Here is a 17,175-nt window from a genome sequence, read left to right on the forward strand (position 1 = left end):
TCAATTTTCTGTGATTGTGGCCCTGACCAAAGTCCACCTTAACTGGGAAGATTTTAAGGGTGAAATTTCATAGAATCATGGAACTGGAAGAGACCTCGAGAGGTCATCTAGTCCAGTCCTGTGCACTTAAGGCAGGACTAAGTATTATCTAGACCATCTCTGTCAGGTGTTTGTCCAACCTGCTCTGAAAAATCCCCAATGATGAAGATTCTATAACCTCCCTAGGCAAATTTTCCCCTGCTTAACCACTCTGACAGTTAGGAAGTTTTTCCTAATGTCCAACTTAAACCTCCCTTGCTGCAATTTAAGCCCATTGCTTCTTATTCTATCCTGAGAGGTTAAGGAGAACAATTTTTCTCCCTCCTCCTTGTAACAACCTTGTATGTACTTGAAAACTGTTACCATGTCCCCTCTCAGTCTTCTCTTCTCCAGACTAAACAAACCCAATTTTTTCAATCTTCCCTCAGAGGTCATGTTTTCTAGACCTTTACTCATTTTTGTTGCTCTTCTCTGAACTTTCTCCAATTTGTCCACATCTTTCCTGAAATGTGGCACCTAGAACTGGAAACAATACTTCAGTTGAGGCCTAATCAGTGCAGAGTAGAGCGGAAGTATTACTTCTTGTGTCTTGCTTACAACACTCCTGCTAATATATCCCAAAATGATGTTTGCATTTTTTGCAACAGCATTACACTGTTGACTCATATTTAGCTGTGACCCAGTATGCTCCCTAGATCCCTTTCCGTAGTACTCCTTCCTAGGCAGTGATTTCCCATTTTGTATGTGTGCAACTGATGTTCCTTCCTAAGTGGAGTACTTAGCATTTGTCCTTATTGAATTTCATCGTATTTACTTCAGACCATTTCTCCAGTTTGTCCAGATAATTTTGAATTTTAATCCTATCCTCCAAAGCACTTGCAACCCCTCCCAGCTTGGTATTGCCCACAAACTTTATAAGTGCTCATTTCCCTCTATCATTTTAGCCATATCTAAGCAGTTCATGTTATAACATGCAGCCAGAGAGAGTATGGCTCTGACTCACCTGCTGTCTATAGACAGCAGGCAAATTTGTGGGGGTGGGGAGGAATGCCCTCAGTCCTTTGTCTATTGAGAGTAGTAGCTTCTGAGAAGGAATTTGAGTCTTTTGCTGTGCTAGAGTCTGCTCTATGCTTAGGTGAGACTCAGGAGTTTGTGAAAGCTTAACAAGATGACCCTTCTCTGGAACAAAGACAGGGGTTACAGCTTAGAATATAATACCCCAGCTAGGGAAGGAAATGGTAGATTTTTTGTATAAGGAAATTTGTTATATAGGGAGGTTTCCACAGGGAAAAAGTGTTGTCCTGGTGAGGTTTGCAAGCAGGTAGTTATGCCTGAGAAATACAGGAGAGGGTTTGGATCCAATCCAAAAGCAGGTAAGGCTAGCCTCTCTGAAGCACCACAAACAGGTATTTTCCAACTGGTCAGGTTTAACTGACAGGATTATACAGTCCATTGAAATAGCAGGGCCCTGCCCTGCTCCTAGCAAGGCATATTGTGCTAAAGGGGAAATGCAGAAACAGATCCTGGAAGAGGTAGATGGCATGCTGGAGAGTAATTACTAAAGTCCCTGGGTATCTTCTGTTGTGATAGTACCTAAAAAGGATAAAGCCGTGAGGTTTTGCATGGACTTTAGGAAGCTAAACACTATCACCTAACCTGATCCATACCCCACATACCAAATGGAGGACCTACTGGCTCTGTTGGGGAATGCAAAATTCGTAAGTATGACTCATGAGTACTGACAAATCCCCTTAGATGCTCATGCTCAAGAAAAATAAGATTTTATAGTGGAATATGGCTTATATGAGTTTAAGGGTATGCCTTCTGGATTAATCAGTGCAGCAGCTAGGTTTCAGAGGCTTGCCAATGAGGTGCTGCAGGGGTTACAAACATTTGCCAAGACCTATATAGATGACTTGGCTATTTTCAGTAGTTTCTGGCAAGACACTTGAATCAAGACACATGAGAATTGTGTTACAAAGGCTTAAAGAAAAGGGCAAATATAGTGCCCATCTATAAAAAGGGAAATAAAAACCCAGGAAACTACAGACCAGTTAGTTTAACTTCTGTGCCAGGGAAGATAATGGAGCAAGTAATTAAAGAAATCATCTGCAAACACTTGGAAGGTGGTAAGGTGATAGGGAATAGTCAGCATGGATTTGTAAAGAACAAATCATCTCAAACCAATCTGATAGCTTTCTTTGATAGGATAACGAGTCTTGTGGATAAGGGAGAAGTGGTGGATGTGGTATACCTAGACTATAGTAAGGCATTTGAAATGGTCTCGCATGATATCCTTTTCAATAAACTAGGCAAATACAATTTAGATGGGGCTACTATAAGGTGGGTGCATAACTGGCTGGATAACCGTACTCAGAGAGTAGTTATTAATGGCTCCCAATCCTGCTGGAAAGGTAGAACAAGTGGGGTTCCGCAGGGGTCTGTTTTGGGACCGGCTCTGTTCAATATCTTCATCAATGACTTAGATGTTGGTATAGAAAGTACACTTATTAAGTTTGCACACGATACCAAACTGGGAGGGATTGCAACTGCTTTGGAGAACAGGGTCAAAATTCAAAATGATCTGGACAAATTGGAGAAATGGTCTGAGGTAAACCGGATGAAGTTCAATAAAGACAAATGCAAAGTGCTCCACTTAGGAAGGAACAATCAGTTTCACACATACAGAATGGGAAGAGACTGTCTAGGAAGGAGTATGGCAGAAAGAGATCTAGGGGTCATAGTGGACCACAAGCTAAATATGAGTCAACAGTGTGATACTGTTGCAAAAAAAAAAAAGCAAACATGATTCTGGGATGCATTAACAGATGTGTTGTAAAGAAGACACGAGAAGTCATTCTTCCGCTCTACTCTGCGCTGTTAGGCCTCAACTGGAGTATTGTGTCCAGCTCTGGACACTGCATTTCAAGAAAGATGTGGAGAAATTGGAGAAAGTTCAGAGAAGAGCAACAAAAATGAGTAAAGGTCTAGAAAACATGACCTATGAAGGAAGGCTGAAAGAATTGGGTTTATTTAGTTTGGAAAAGAGAAGACTGAGAGGGGACACGATAGCAGTTTTCAGGAATCTAAAAGGATGTCATCAGGAGGAGGGAGAAAACTTGTTCACCTTAGCCTCTAATGATAGAACAAGAAGCAATGGGCTTAAACTGCAGCAAGGGAGATTTAGGTTGGACATTAGGAAAAAGTTCCTGTCAGGGTAGTTAAACACTGGAATAAATTGCCTAGGGAGGTTGTGGAATCTCCATCTCTGGAGATATTTAAGAGTAGGTTAGATAAATGTCTATCAGGGATGGTCTAGATAGTATTTGGTCCTGCCATGAGGGCAGGGGATTGGACTCAATGACCTCTCGAGGTCCCTTCCAGTCCTAGAGTCTATGAGTCTATGAAACCAACCTTACTGTCAAGGTCTCCAAATGCAAAATGGGGACTGTAGAGATATCCCACCTAGCACACAAGGTGGGCAGTGCTTTTGTTTGCTCTGATCCTTTAAAAGTAGGAAGCGATTAGGAACTTGCTTGCCCCACAAATCCAGAAGCAGGTCCAATCCTTTATTGGTCTGGCTAGCTAGTACCAGAGATTTGTAAAGAGGTTTAGTGGTGTTGTGGCCCTTCATAACATTCCTTACAAAAAAAAGGGAAACAAGACTGGATGTTATGGACAGAGGCTTGTGAAAAAGGCTTTCAGGGCATAAGAGGCTTTGTCCAAAGAGCCTGTTTTGGCCAGTGCTGATTTCAGCAAATGAATTATACTGTGCACCGATGCTTCTAACATCAGGTTAGGGCAGTCCTAATGCAGAATGGGGTGGGAAACAAGCAATATCCCATTGCCTTCTTGAATTAAAAAAACTAACCATACTGAACAGAACTATGCTGCATTGAGCAGGAATGCTATGCCAGTGTTTGGGCTATTAAGCAACATAAACCTTGTTTGTGTAATAAAAAAAGTCCGGTTTTAATGTCAGGCTTTGTTTAATGTGGTTGCACTGAGCTAAGGAAACCAACTCTAGTTGGAGTCTAGCCACACAGGAATTCGATATGGAAATAATTTGTTTAAAGGGAAAGCAAAATGTTGTGGCTGATTCCTTATCAAGAATGGGGTTATTCTGAGGCATATTCAGGAGTGTCAGTGAGATCCCTTCCTACATCTGTTTTGCATTAGGGGTGTGATGCTGGCAGGTCAGTTGCTAGCTTGTGCAAAGGCTCCAGGAATTAGCTAAGAAATGACAAACTCATAGCTGGAGACCAGACCAATTCATGTATGTGTTAATGTTGCTCAAAAATAGGTATTATAAGAATGTATTTAGTGTTTATACATGAATGCCCCATCGTACCTTGGAAATGCTATGTGCAAGGAGGCTTGTCCTATGGACTTGGAGATTGAATGAAGGAAATAAAACAGACACAGGAAAATTCTCTCTCTCTTTTCTGTTTGAACTCTCATAGGGCCAGAGAAACCAAACTGAAGCCAGAGATTCCCCAGGGGTAACTCCTTGGTCTGTCCTGAAAAACACTTTGAATTGACAGATCGTTACAACTCTGTCACTCTTAAGATTTAGATTGCAACAAATTTGTGTATGTGTTTCCTTGTTCTAACCTTTCAATAACTCATTTGTTTTTCCTAGTTAATAAACCTTTAAAAGATTGGCTACAGGTAGTGTCTTTGGTGTGAGATATAATATACAAATGGATCTGGGGTAAGTGACTGGTTTCTTAGGACTGAAAGCAACCTGAATATTTTGTGATTTCTGGTGTAAGTGATCATTTATCACTACGTCCAACGTGCCTGAGTAGCAAGATCGACTGGAGAGTTTAAAGGGAGTGTGTATGACTCCATCGTGAGACTGTTATAGTGATCCAGGAGTTCACATTTGTTACTGGCTTGATGAAATCGAATTATAGAACATACCATCAGTTTGGGATGTCTGCACTGTTTCTGACAGTCTGCCCTGAGGTAGACATTCATGGTTGTGAGCCACTCCGGACAGTATGACAACTACTTCTGGCTATAATTTTCTATTACTCTGTATTGGAAATGGTAATTCATTTTAGTGTGAACATTTGTCAGTGTTCTTGATAGGTTAGATGTGCATATTAACCAGAAGAATTTCACTCACTAGATATGAATTTTGTTTAGGATAAGATTCTCCTTCCTCAAAAATTCTAACCATACTACTATCACCCCACACTCAGAAGTCAAATTGAGTCACATTATTTTAATTCATCATTGTTGACTTCAGTGGATGGCACAATAGCAGAAATAAGCATCATATGGTGTTAGAAAATCTATATCATCTACATTTTTAAAAGTCATCTCACAGTGGTATCATAAGGGCTAATACGCCACACTTCCTTACCAAAATAAACTTTAAAAACCATCATCCCAAATGTTAATATAATTACATGCTCAAAAACTTCATTAACACAGAATTAAGGTTGCCCAGTGGTACCTTGGGCCCTTCCAGAATGTGGAGAGTAGCTAAATTTTAACCTCTGAAAAGCAGTAAATATAACATTGTTATGGAGTAATTAAATCAGAACAAAGTCACTTTTATTCTCAGAGTGTCTCCATGAAGATTTACACTAGCATAGCTAATGTTTATAATTATACCACTATAATTCTGCAAATTGACTTTCCCATGTAGACAAGCCCGTAGACCCAGAAGAGGAGATTTTAAAAAAAGAGCACCAGCCCACTACTAGCCCAGTTGGCCCAACAAAATAGAAGTCATAGCTCCAAATAATTTTAAGTCAGAACTGAATGCTACATATCAAAAGGAAGCAGCAAGTCACTAAATGTCTTACTATTGATTGTGCATATAAGCAAACATGTCTTCTATTGCATCTAAAGGAAGGAAGTTTCAGGGTTTTTATTCTAGTTTACTATCTCTTACATGTAAAAATGTTTTATTGCTTTAACTTTTAGTGTTTAATGCCCTTTTGGCATGTTCTCACACTTTTTCCTTATTCATTTCAATAATGCTTTCATTTAATACAAAATTATGACAAGCTCAGAAATCTGCTATTGCAGCCTCTGTGTTTGCAGCATTAGTTTACATTTGGGTGTGTACTTCTCTTTAAATGATGAGCTGTTCCTTATGTAAATAAAAAAAGGTCAAGCTCACAGCGCTGAGGAAAAAAGTTCTTGGGGGAAAAAAAAAAGAAAAACTAGCACAGATAGTCTATCACTACAGGGTTTTGTGCATATCTCATGATAACATTTACTTAATATGACAATGTATGTTAATTATGCCAGCTATACATTACCATGTAAATACTAATGAGCTCTATTCAAGGTGCAGATAAAATTGTATTTTTAATATCTGATACACACATCAGAAGCTAATGAAAGAAACTAAAGCTATGATCCTGCAAATACTTATGAATGTGAGAAATGTTCACATGTGAATAGTCACACAGAGTTTGCTTATCTGTAAAGATACTCAGTGTATAAATGTTTCCAGGACCAGGATCTAAATAGATAAATCTTTTTCGTAACTGGCATGTCTAAGGGCCAACTCTCACAGAAGTACTGAGCACACAAAACTCCCACTGAAGTTTTAACATATTCTAAACCAGTGGCTCAAACTGTTTTTTTACTGGTGACCCCTTTCACATAGCAAACCTCTGAGTGCGACCCCCCCCATATAAATTAAAACCACTTTTTTATATATTTAACACCATTATAAAAGCTGGATGTAAAGCAGGGTTTGGGGTGGAGGCTGACAGCTCACAACTCCCCCATGTAAGAACCTCACAACCTCCGAAGGGGTCCCAACCCCCAGTTTCAGAACCTCTGTTCTAAACCATATACTGAAATCAATAGAAAGTTACTTGTGCTTGATGCCTCTTAGGACCAGTCCATCAGTTTTAAATGACTAATTTAATTTAGAAAATATTGTTGATTGAATGTGAAATACCATAATGAGTCTATCATAAAATTACATTTTACAATACAATATTGGCCTCAATCATGTCAATAGGAGTACTCAGATGCATAGAGTTAAGGATGAGCACAAGTACACTTGGTCCTCAATCCCCCAAGAAAAAATAAATCCTGCAAAATGGGCTTAAGTGTTGCTGACATGGTTTATTTTGTTGTTTGGTTTGTTTTATTTTGGAATATAACCTCCAAATTGTATTCTATGTTGGGGGTCCAGAACAAATTTTAGTAGAATAAAGGTGTTGCCACTCTGTTGGCATACACCTTGCTAACAATAACATTTAGATTATGGAACATGCCAGGGAAAAAATGGTCTCCCTACTAAACACACCATAAGTGTAAGCAACCAGTCAGCATACTGCAGACACGTCGTGATGCATCCTTGCCACTGGATAGTCAAACTGTGAACTAGCTGAGAACGCCTCACCACTGAGTCCTCCTCCACAGTTGACCATATCCTGCTGTTTTCTGGCTCCTTGCACTACTCTGGCCAGAATGCAAAAAAAAAAAAGAAAAAAAAGAAAGAGAATCTGGCCCATAATATATAATGCAGGTGTGTAAAAATAAATTATATATTCTACTAAAAAAAATTCATCTGGGTGAACTTGTGCTAAAGAAAATGGTAGATGATGCCTGTGAGCATCAGTTTACAGTTTTTACATACAAGTCACACATATAAACTGCCCCTTGAATATCTGTCACTGGTGTTCCATTTCTCATGCTGCCCAGGCACCAGTCAGAAAAACTGCAGGATTCTGAAGCAAATCTAACACTGCAGTGTGGAAGCAGCATAAGTAAACCTCTTACTCAATGGAGTAAGAGGACTTGCATTGGTAATAGTGTATGCTCAGGAAGGAGGAATGGACTTGGTCATGAAAACTAGCAGGGAAGCACAGAGACCAGAACCAATAGCAAGGGGCAAAAAGGGGAGAAGGGACACAAAACAATTGAGAGATGAAAAAATGGGGACTGAAGGAACAGAGACAATATAGGAATAAGAAACATCTACGGAGGAAAGCAAAGAGAAGAGAAAGGAAACGAGAGAAAAAGAGATAAAAAGAGAAGAGGCAAAGGGAAAACAGTGAGAAAAATCTACCTTGCTAGAACAGCACTCGTGAGTTCCACTGAGAAAGACTTGATTATTAGGAAGTACAAAGGCTTTCAGGAAAAGCATAATCACTTTAACAAAAACTTGAAAACCTAAGACAAAGGGGAAAAGGGGAGGAGAGGGTGCACATCTTTTCGACAGTAAAATGCTTCCAGATTGCTACAATTTTTTCAGATATTCTCAGCAGATAGATCACCTTTCCCCATCACATTGTAACCACCCTTTTGGGTTCACCCTGCTGAGATACCAAATCTCAGCAATTGTTTTTATTCTTGGAAAATTTTGTTTCTAGTTCAGTTTATACTGAAGCAATTATACTCTCAAGAGTAAATGTAACTGTTGGCCACAGTTGTTTGACGGATTACACAATACAAGATTGTCTGGGTCCTCCACACCTTGAAGGTGACAACACTAAACTTGCAGCTGAACCCCCTTGGTACTGAAGGAAGAAGAAGCCATAGAAACTTTAATCAGGTACAAAACTTATATCAAAATGAAATTAACGTTCAATCTTACATATAAATGTTAGTTAATAAGTGTTTTCTCTTTCTCCCTTAAGCAACAAGTAGGCAACTCTGAAAATGGTATGATATGGAAAGTTAAGAGGTTTCGTAATATTAAAAAAAATGCTAAAAATACTTTAGTAAAATAATTACAATAAAAGGGAACTGCTGCAGAAGCAAAATTGGTAGTAAGCAGCAGCTGCTGTGCCAAATCAACAAAAATCTAAAGATGAAAGATTTTCACCATGAACACAGGTTAAGGTGCTGGACTGTAACTCAGTCACACAATTTAGGCTTTAATTAATACTATCACTAAAAATAGCAGAGGAATAAACCCTTACAGGAGCTTGGAAACTGAGTCTTGGGAAAGCAGTCCCAAAGACCATGAAAAAGAAAATCACACCCACAAACATACTCCACCCATATCATGCCCTGTGCAGATAACATCAGTCTTTCTGGTAAAAAGTGTCTTTGCTAACATTATGGTGAGATTCAGTTTTGTGTAACTTCAGTATTTCATAATTTGAAAATACCAATATAGAACACTATCCTCAAAGCTACGAAAATATGCAAATAGAAATCTGAGTACATGTTAGTTTTCCTTACCTTTAAAAATAACAGAAACAATAGGATCCGGTTTTCCAAATTTAGTTTTAGGGATATTGGTAGCAGATTCCACAATCACCCGAAGCATTGTTTCAAAACTTGTGTTAAACCACTGCTGTCAGAAAAGGAACTTAAGAAATTCTGTACTTCAGATGTCCTGTGTCCTCCTCCAGACTGCAAAACTAGGAGGAGGAGGCAGCAAGGAACAGTTTGCTTACAGTGAAAAAGGGCTGATGGGTGGATCTATGACGGGCTAGTTACTAAAGGCTATAGAAAAAAAGCTACCTGTAAACTGACACCATAATTCCTGTGCAAAGCAAGCACCATCCTGTGACGTCTGGTTATGTGAAAATGAAAAATGTACAATGTAAATAGTACATAAAAAAAAGCCTGAGCATATGAACCTCATATAAGTGATCAGGGAAAGAGGAGTATATAGCTGGCAAAAATTAAACACAACCTTAGTAGTCAGAAACACCACAGCTCCCTCTTTTAACTATACTTCTGAATATACCATGTCATTGAACTTTATAATGGTCTACACTTTTCTCATCTTTACTTTCAGTGTGTCCTGTTTTAAATATATTTTCCATGTTTCTTTCCTATTTTGTAAATCCACAAAATATCTACTCTTCAAAACAGTTTGAGTACTCCGCATTCTATATGGCTCAGGTTTTTAATAAAGCTCTCTTATACTGTGTAGGCACTATACATTCTGCATTTAAAAATTGGACTATTTTATAGACATTTGTTCAGCCCTTTAGGAGCAATAATAAAAAAAGAAATATGTAGTAATATGGTGTCTGAAGAAAAATCTGAAAGTTTTAACCCAAAAGGAGAGAAGACCTTGTCTATTGCTCAGTGACCTATAAGCTATTGCTCTTAACCAGAGAAAACTAGGGAGTGGAATCCACCTAAATGAAACCAGTCAGAAATGGTGAATCAGAAGAACGAAGAATTGGCTATACCAGTTCCAACCATTAGCATGTTTAGTCCTGTTTCCTGTCTGATGTTTCAGAAGAAACCAAACCAAAATTACAAAATATATCTATTTGTACAATAAATGTACATGGATATAAATTTCATCCTGACCTCTGCAAATATCACATTATGCCCTGGAACCGCAGATCTTATTATTTTTAGCTTGTATTAACTGCAAATATTATTGATGGTCATTAAATTGTCCAAGCCATCATATTGTAGTTGCTGACCTTTAGACATAGTTCATTCTGTATATTAACTATATGTTGTATGAAGTATGGTAGTATTTTATTTCATTTGGTCTACATGAACTGGCTGTTCATTTCCTTAGTTTCTTGGCCCACTTGGTTACTATCTGGTGGGAAACTGAGAAAAATAATCAAGAGCATAGACAAATTTAATATTATCCATGTGGAAACATGCTGATGCAAATACAGATTTCTTACTGTAACTGTCTGGAATGCAAGATCAAGGGGATTTAAGCAAAAACATTCTATTCCAGAGTAGACCATGAAAGTGACCCATTTTCCCAACTGGTCATGCACTAAGAGTGGAGTGTGTAGCATGCCTAAGCACAAAAAATGTTACAGAAAACATGAGTTTTAAAATAATTGTGAGGGTCCAAGTTTCCTAGAAAAGAAATTAAACTCTGAGTTATACCTCGCCTCATTATACTTACACTTTGCAGAATCTGTATCTCAGGCTTGAGTCAATTCCCACTGAAGTCAATGGAAGTTTGATTGGGCTCCCCCAAACAAGCAATATTTATGCATAATAGCACCAACCTTAGCTACTGCCCAAACACTCTTCTTTTATAAACTTAAATTTATTTAACTCCACAACAGAAATTCACTCCAGAGTAAAATTTAATTTGAAATCTCAGTGTACAAAGGAACATGTTTGTCTGCAATTTTTAAAACTAGTTTTAAGGATTAGAAAGAGACATCTCCAAAGCCAGACTTTAGGCATTTCAGATGGCATTAAAAATCCTTTACATAAAATAGTATGTTGGATACCTAGTTTGTCACTCCGTTTCTGCTATTTGTATTGTATTGTTGTAGGTGACTCGGAAATGTCTCCCTACAGCTTGGTGGTGTATAAACACAGGTGTCTGTCCAGAGTAGAGGTGATCACTTTCCTATATTGTAGTAATTCATTTTTCAGACTGACATAGTGCCCAGATGATGGACAGTTAACAAACCTCCAGGGGGCAATACGATCAAATGGATTTATTATTCACACGGGGCACCCTGGAGCTGCTAAAGGGAGATTACTCCCTTCCCTGCCTCCTCCGCCCCTCCCCCGCTCCCTCCTGCCCAGCCCCTTTCCGTCCCCGTCCCTCCCCTGCATCCCCTCTCCGTTCCCCAGCCCCTTCCTCCCCTGCTCCCCTTTATCCCCCATCCCTTCACCCTCTTCTTCCAGCCCCCGCCCCCCAACTCTCTCCCCTGCTCCATTCCAGCCCCTCCCAAGTTCTCCTTCCGCCTCAGTCCCTTGCTTCCCTTCCCCCTCCTCTCCTCAACCTCGCCCACCCCAAGCCCCCCGCACCTTCCCCCTCCCCTCAACGCTGTCTGACCCTTTAGCGACCCGGTAGCTCGCTTCCGGTAGTGAGGTTCCTGAGCGGAAATGACGTTGACGGAGCCACAGGATTCAAACTCCCGGAAGCGGAGGAGTGGTTGAGTGGAGGGGGATTTATAGCGGTATCCTTGCTGCTGCCGCTGCCCAGGTAGGTGGGGGTGTCCCGGTGCTACTATCGGAACGAGCCCGCGGTGAGGGTGACAGTGGCGACTCTGCGGGCCTGCACGTAGCGATCTGAGCCCGGAGCTCTCCCGGCGCGGCCCCGGGCCCTCCCTGCTGGCGGTAGACGCGCCACGAACCCCCGCTCCCAGGGGCGGGGCGGGCGGCTTCCCCATGTCCCGCGGGTCCCGAGCGTCCGTAGAGGCAAATCCCCCGCTCCCCTGGGTATGGACCTGTGGCTAGTGACGGCCTCTGCCCATCGCTCCTCGAGCAAACCTAACGCCCCCGGGCAGGCTCGCTGCTCAGAAGCCACGGGCCGTGGTAGGTGTGACACGCAGCGGCTCGGGTCTCGCTCCCCTGTGGCGAAAACCGAGCATCGGGGGAAGCAAGCGCTGGAGCTGTGCTCAGCGCAGCCCCCAGACAGGCTGGCGCAGGGGGACCTCTTGAGGAGCTGGGGAAGCCTGCAGTGGCAGGGGAATTGAGATTGTATCTAGACACCAGGTGCGCCCACATTAAGATCTTAGCCTCTGTTCAGCAGTGCCTCTTGAAGCTGACACCGGTGAAGTGGTGCAGGCAGTTCTGCTGATCATAGGTTAACTGACAAAGTAATAAAGCATTGTAACTGTGTTGGTCCCAGGGTATTAGAGAGACAAGGTTGGTCCAATAAAAGTTATTAGACCAACTTCTCTTTTTAAAAGAGCCAAACTCAAAAGCTTGTCTTGCCAACAGAAATTGATTCAATAAAAGCTATTCACTCAGTAAAAAGACCTGTGTCCTAGATACCCTTGCTTACCTTATTGATACTACTGGTCCAAGTGCACCCTTGTAAAACTGACAAATCTTCTTGTAGACAAGACACTACACGCTGAAAACAAAGAGAAACTTTGAAGCTACTCACCAGTCCAGAAACAGCACCATGATGGGAATTATAGCTCCTTTCCAGTATCTAGGGTTGTGGATTGACCTTTTCAGCAGGAAATTGCTGGTGTACCCTTCCTTCTTTTGTAATTTCTAGTTAATAGATTTTTGTCTTCCAGTTAGATCTCTGGTAAATGTTCAAGTTCAGAGTTAGAAGTAACAGAAGACAAATGTGCCTACCCTTTTGCTCTTATGGTGGGGGAGTTGGAAAAAAGTATAGGACACATTCTGACAAAACACTTCCAGTGGAATTTTCTGCTTAGTCAAAAAGTGAACTGTTCCATGGGTTCTGTTGGAAGTGGCACTTTGTTCCCCTTCACAGAGAACTTCAGAATGCTTTGTTTTCTCTCAGTATCAGAACAAAAACAGCTTTCAAAATAGAAAAACCCAGTCTGTTAAATGGAATTACCTTTTTGTGCCCAGCTCTAGTAGCTATGAAAGATAAAGAAGGTCTGGTTCCATCAGTTAGCTTCAGGGAAACTTCCTAATGAAAAGAAGCCTCTGCTGCTCTTACCTGTAGATAATGGGCCTGTTGGTATTTCAGAATGCTTTCCCTGATATTTATCTTTTGGGATTTGTCTCTGATTTAGAGCTAAGATGTGAAAACATTATTTAAACTTGAAGCACCGCCTCTGTCTAATCCCTGGAAGGAACTTCTTGTCTGTCCACTCCAAAGCCTCTTGGCTCCTTTGAGTGAGGAGGATCTCTGCTACTCCAAAACCCATCAGAATGGGTAAGGGATAAATAGCCTCTGCTTCTGAGGTTAGGTTTCCAAAGCAATAGTGCCATATTATTTATTTGTATTACTGTAGCACCTAGGAGCCCGAGTCATGGACCTAGACCCCATTGTGCTTGGTGCTGTACAAACACAGAACAAAAGTATAGTCTCTGCCCCAAAGAGCTTGCAGTCTAAATATCCTGCTTTCATCACAATAGTATCTGAAAGCCTCAAGTAGTACATTACGTGATGTGATTAACATCTGTCACACATTTTGGTTTGCCTGCTTATCTGCTCCCCAAGGGAGAATTGTGTGTGTGTGCGCGCAGAGTAGTGTTTTGGTTCGGTTTTCTGGGTTTTTAAATGAACACATTGCTATGTGTGTGTAAGCCCTGGCCTGCACTGCAAAATTGTCAATATGTTGCTCAGAGGTGTGGCAAATCCACACCCTGGAGTGATGCAGTTATACCAAACTAACTCCTGGTGTAGACAGCACTATGTCAACAGGAGAGCTTCTTCCATTGACAGAGCTACTGCTTCTCAGGGGAGTGGAGTAGCACTCCTGTTGGCATAGATAGCGATTTCACTAAGCACTACAGCGGCACAGCTGCAGTGCTATAAACGTAGACCAGGGGTAGGCAACCTGTGACACAGGTGCTAAAGGCAAGCTGATTTTCAGTGGCACTCACACTGCCCAGGTCCTGGCCGCTGGTCCGGGGGGCTCTGCATTTTAATTTAATTTTAAGTGAAGTTTCTTAAACATTTTAAAAACCTTATTTACTTTACATACAATAGTTTAGTTATATATTATAGACTTATAGAAAGAGACCTTCTAAGAACGTTAAAATGTATTACTGGCACGTGAAACCTTACATTACAGTGAATAAATGAAGACTCAGCACACTACTTCTGAAAGGTTGCCAACCCCTGGTGTAGACAAACTCTTAGAGGCAAGACTGAAGAAATGTGCCTTTCTCTCATGTTCCTTAATTTCTGTGGGAGTTTGTTCTGCAGTCTTAGACCAACAATGCAAAGGTCTGTTTGCTGCACAGATGAGCTTTACCCTTGTGGAAGAAAGTTCCATTATGTCTGGGGAGCAGAATTGTTGATTTTGGTCTTTATCATGGAGTTCTAGGTCATATACTGGGCCTGCGCCATTAAGTACCTTAAAGAGAAGAAGGGAAGACCTTGAATTTCACTGGATATTCAATGGGAAACCAGTGTAAGGAGCGAAGACAGTTTTGTGTGCACGGTAACCTGAGGTGTTGCTGAGGCAACATGCTGAAGTGTTCTATAGCCGCTGAAGTTTTCTAAGGGCTAATGGTGCCATCCCCAGGTATACTCCATTGCTGCACTCCAGATTGGATGTGACAAAGGTGTGTATAACTGAGGCTAAATCATTGTCCACTAGGATGGAACAGTCACAAGCCAACCAGAGTTGATAGCATTACTCACAGGTGCAGCTATGTGAGTAGTTAGTGTCAGTGAGAATTCCAAAAACAACTCTTAAAGTACTATGGACTGAACTGAGCAAATGTGGATGTCTGCAATCAGCCAAAAGAGACTGCACCACAGATTCAAACTCTTCAAAGTGCTTTCCTCTGCCCACCAGTATAACCTCTGTCTTGCTTGAGTTCAGTTTCAGCTAGTTGCTATGCGTCTTGTTATCTGATCTCATCCAAGCATTGGCATATCTTGGTGGTAGCAATGCTATCGTATGTGGTGAAGGATAAGTAGAGCTGTGTGTCATGTGCATGTTGCTGGCACTGGAGATCGTCATCTTACCAGTATACCTAGTGACTGTAGATGTTGAATAGGACCAGAGAGAATTGATCCTTGAGAGTATCCATGAATGAGAGGTCTAATTATGGAGGGGCTGTTTCCTGTCACTATTTTTGGGATGTGACACTCCAGAAAGGACTAGAACCATTTTAGTATATTCTCCTGGACCCTTGTCACTTCTTTCAGGTGAGACAGCAGTATCCATTGCATAGACGTCCAAACAAAAATTGAGAATGGAAGTCTGCCAAACATGCTTTGATAGCAGGAGATCGCCCCTCAAGTCCACAAGATGTTTTCGTCCCATGTCTTGGCTTGAATCCAGGCTGTGCCACATTTAGGATATTTACTTTGTTAGGCAGAAAGATTATTTTCCCCAAGAATCAGGCAAGCGCAGACAGTACTGCGGAGGGTTTATTTACGATACTGGGAAGACTGACAAGCAGCTTCAAAAATATGGTGCTGTAGTGGTCTGTTATATACAGGCTCTTATCAATTCATTTGCATTTATCTGTACATACAGAGATAGACGTTCTTACAAGTCAAGAGGGAACCTTGAACAAAGATAAAAATAAGAACAGTACATACATATAGAGGTCATCCTAATTACATCAAACATCTATGACTACTTTGCGGGGGAAGGAGGTGGGATGTGTGTGTTGGGGGGGGGACTTAGGGATTTGTGAGGGAGGTAAAGTAATAGTATCTTCATTTTGAAAATAGGAAAACTGGTTACTTCAGTCTGTGCAGTGCAGGAATAGAATGCAATCTGACTCAGTCCTGAGTTTTAACCATTAGACCATGCTTTTATCAAACTTGTATAAAGGCTTATTTTTCATTAGGCCTCTAGCAATACGCCTCTACCTCAATATAACGCTGTCCTCGGGAGCCAAAAAATCTTATCGCGTTATAGGTCAAACAGCGTTATATTGAACTGGCTTTGATCCACTGGAGTGCACAGCCCTGCACCCCCCTCTCCCCTGCTTTACTGCGTTATATCTGAATTTGTGTTATATCGGGTCACGTTATATCGAGGTAGAGGTGTATCTTTAATATTTAACACAGAAAGGGACTGTTGTATGCATGATTCTTTTGTTTGTTTTCACAGAACGCTTGGAGGATGACATCAAAGGCCACCAAAGATATAATTACTGGCAAGTGGGGATTCAAATCTAGTAACTCCAAATCTGAGACTGAGTTGGAGAAGTATAAAAAAGAGAATGCAGCCCTCAAAAAGTCAATGGAGGAAATTATTAAAGGGAAAAGCAAAATGACAGATACTGAAAGGAATAGACTTTTAGAGGTAACATGTACACTATGACTCTCAGGCTTGTTTCTATGGTGCCATAATTGTACAAAATAGCATTTCTCAACAAACGACTATTCTCCTTGTAACTTTTAAAATCAGATTTTTAAAATATATCTCAGTGTGATGCCCCCGTTCTTAGGTTTTAGTCAGTTGTGCCTGCACTAATAAATTCCAGGTTATTTTACAAAGTGGTTAAATACAGAGACTTGGGGCCAAGGGCCTCAATTAGTAGCCAATAAAACATGTCCTGTAATGTCTTAGTACTGTTTCAGTGTTCTAAAAATGTCAGTAATTGGAGTATTGCCTGCAGAGATCCCTATTTTGGATGGTATAAGCACCCTTGGTGAATGAGATGAGAGCTCACTGGATTGCATGTCCATGCACCTAGTCTGTATTCTTATGCTCGCATTCAGATTCACCTAAGGGGATGCAGCCACAACCACCATAAAGTGTCTTTTTGCCACCATAGACAGAGGGCAGGAATTTGGAGATGTCAATTTCTGCCCTGCTGTTCTATTTC

At 40.9% G+C, this 17,175-nt stretch overlaps 2 protein-coding genes across 8 annotated transcripts in view; one reads left to right on the forward strand and one right to left on the reverse strand.

Annotated features, from left to right (window-relative positions):
* MYOF (myoferlin) overlaps window positions 1-9,424 on the reverse strand; it is a 123,852-nt gene extending 114,428 nt beyond the window's left edge. For both annotated transcript variants that reach the window (XM_030569066.1, XM_030569065.1), the window contains exon 1: window positions 9,217-9,424. In XM_030569066.1, coding sequence (XP_030424926.1) covers window positions 9,217-9,304 — 88 coding nt within the window. In that variant the 5' untranslated portion in view covers window positions 9,305-9,424. The remainder of the gene's footprint in view (window positions 1-9,216) is intronic.
* Window positions 8,506-17,175, forward strand: part of CEP55 (centrosomal protein 55) — a 41,441-nt gene continuing 32,771 nt past the window's right edge. Inside the window, exons 1-4 of one of the 6 annotated variants that reach the window (XM_030569067.1) lie at window positions 11,631-11,920; window positions 13,440-13,582; window positions 14,697-14,943; window positions 16,455-16,649. In XM_030569067.1, the coding sequence (XP_030424927.1) occupies window positions 16,467-16,649 (183 nt within the window). In that variant the 5' untranslated portion in view covers window positions 11,631-11,920; window positions 13,440-13,582; window positions 14,697-14,943; window positions 16,455-16,466. Of the gene's footprint in view, window positions 8,582-11,630; window positions 11,921-13,439; window positions 13,583-14,696; window positions 14,944-16,454; window positions 16,650-17,175 lie in introns of those variants that run through there. The other 5 variants (XM_030569069.1, XM_030569070.1, XM_030569071.1 and 2 more) reach the window with 5 other exon arrangements.

This window comes from Gopherus evgoodei, chromosome 7, assembly GCF_007399415.2.
Source record: "Gopherus evgoodei ecotype Sinaloan lineage chromosome 7, rGopEvg1_v1.p, whole genome shotgun sequence".
NCBI lineage: Eukaryota > Metazoa > Chordata > Testudines > Testudinidae > Gopherus > Gopherus evgoodei.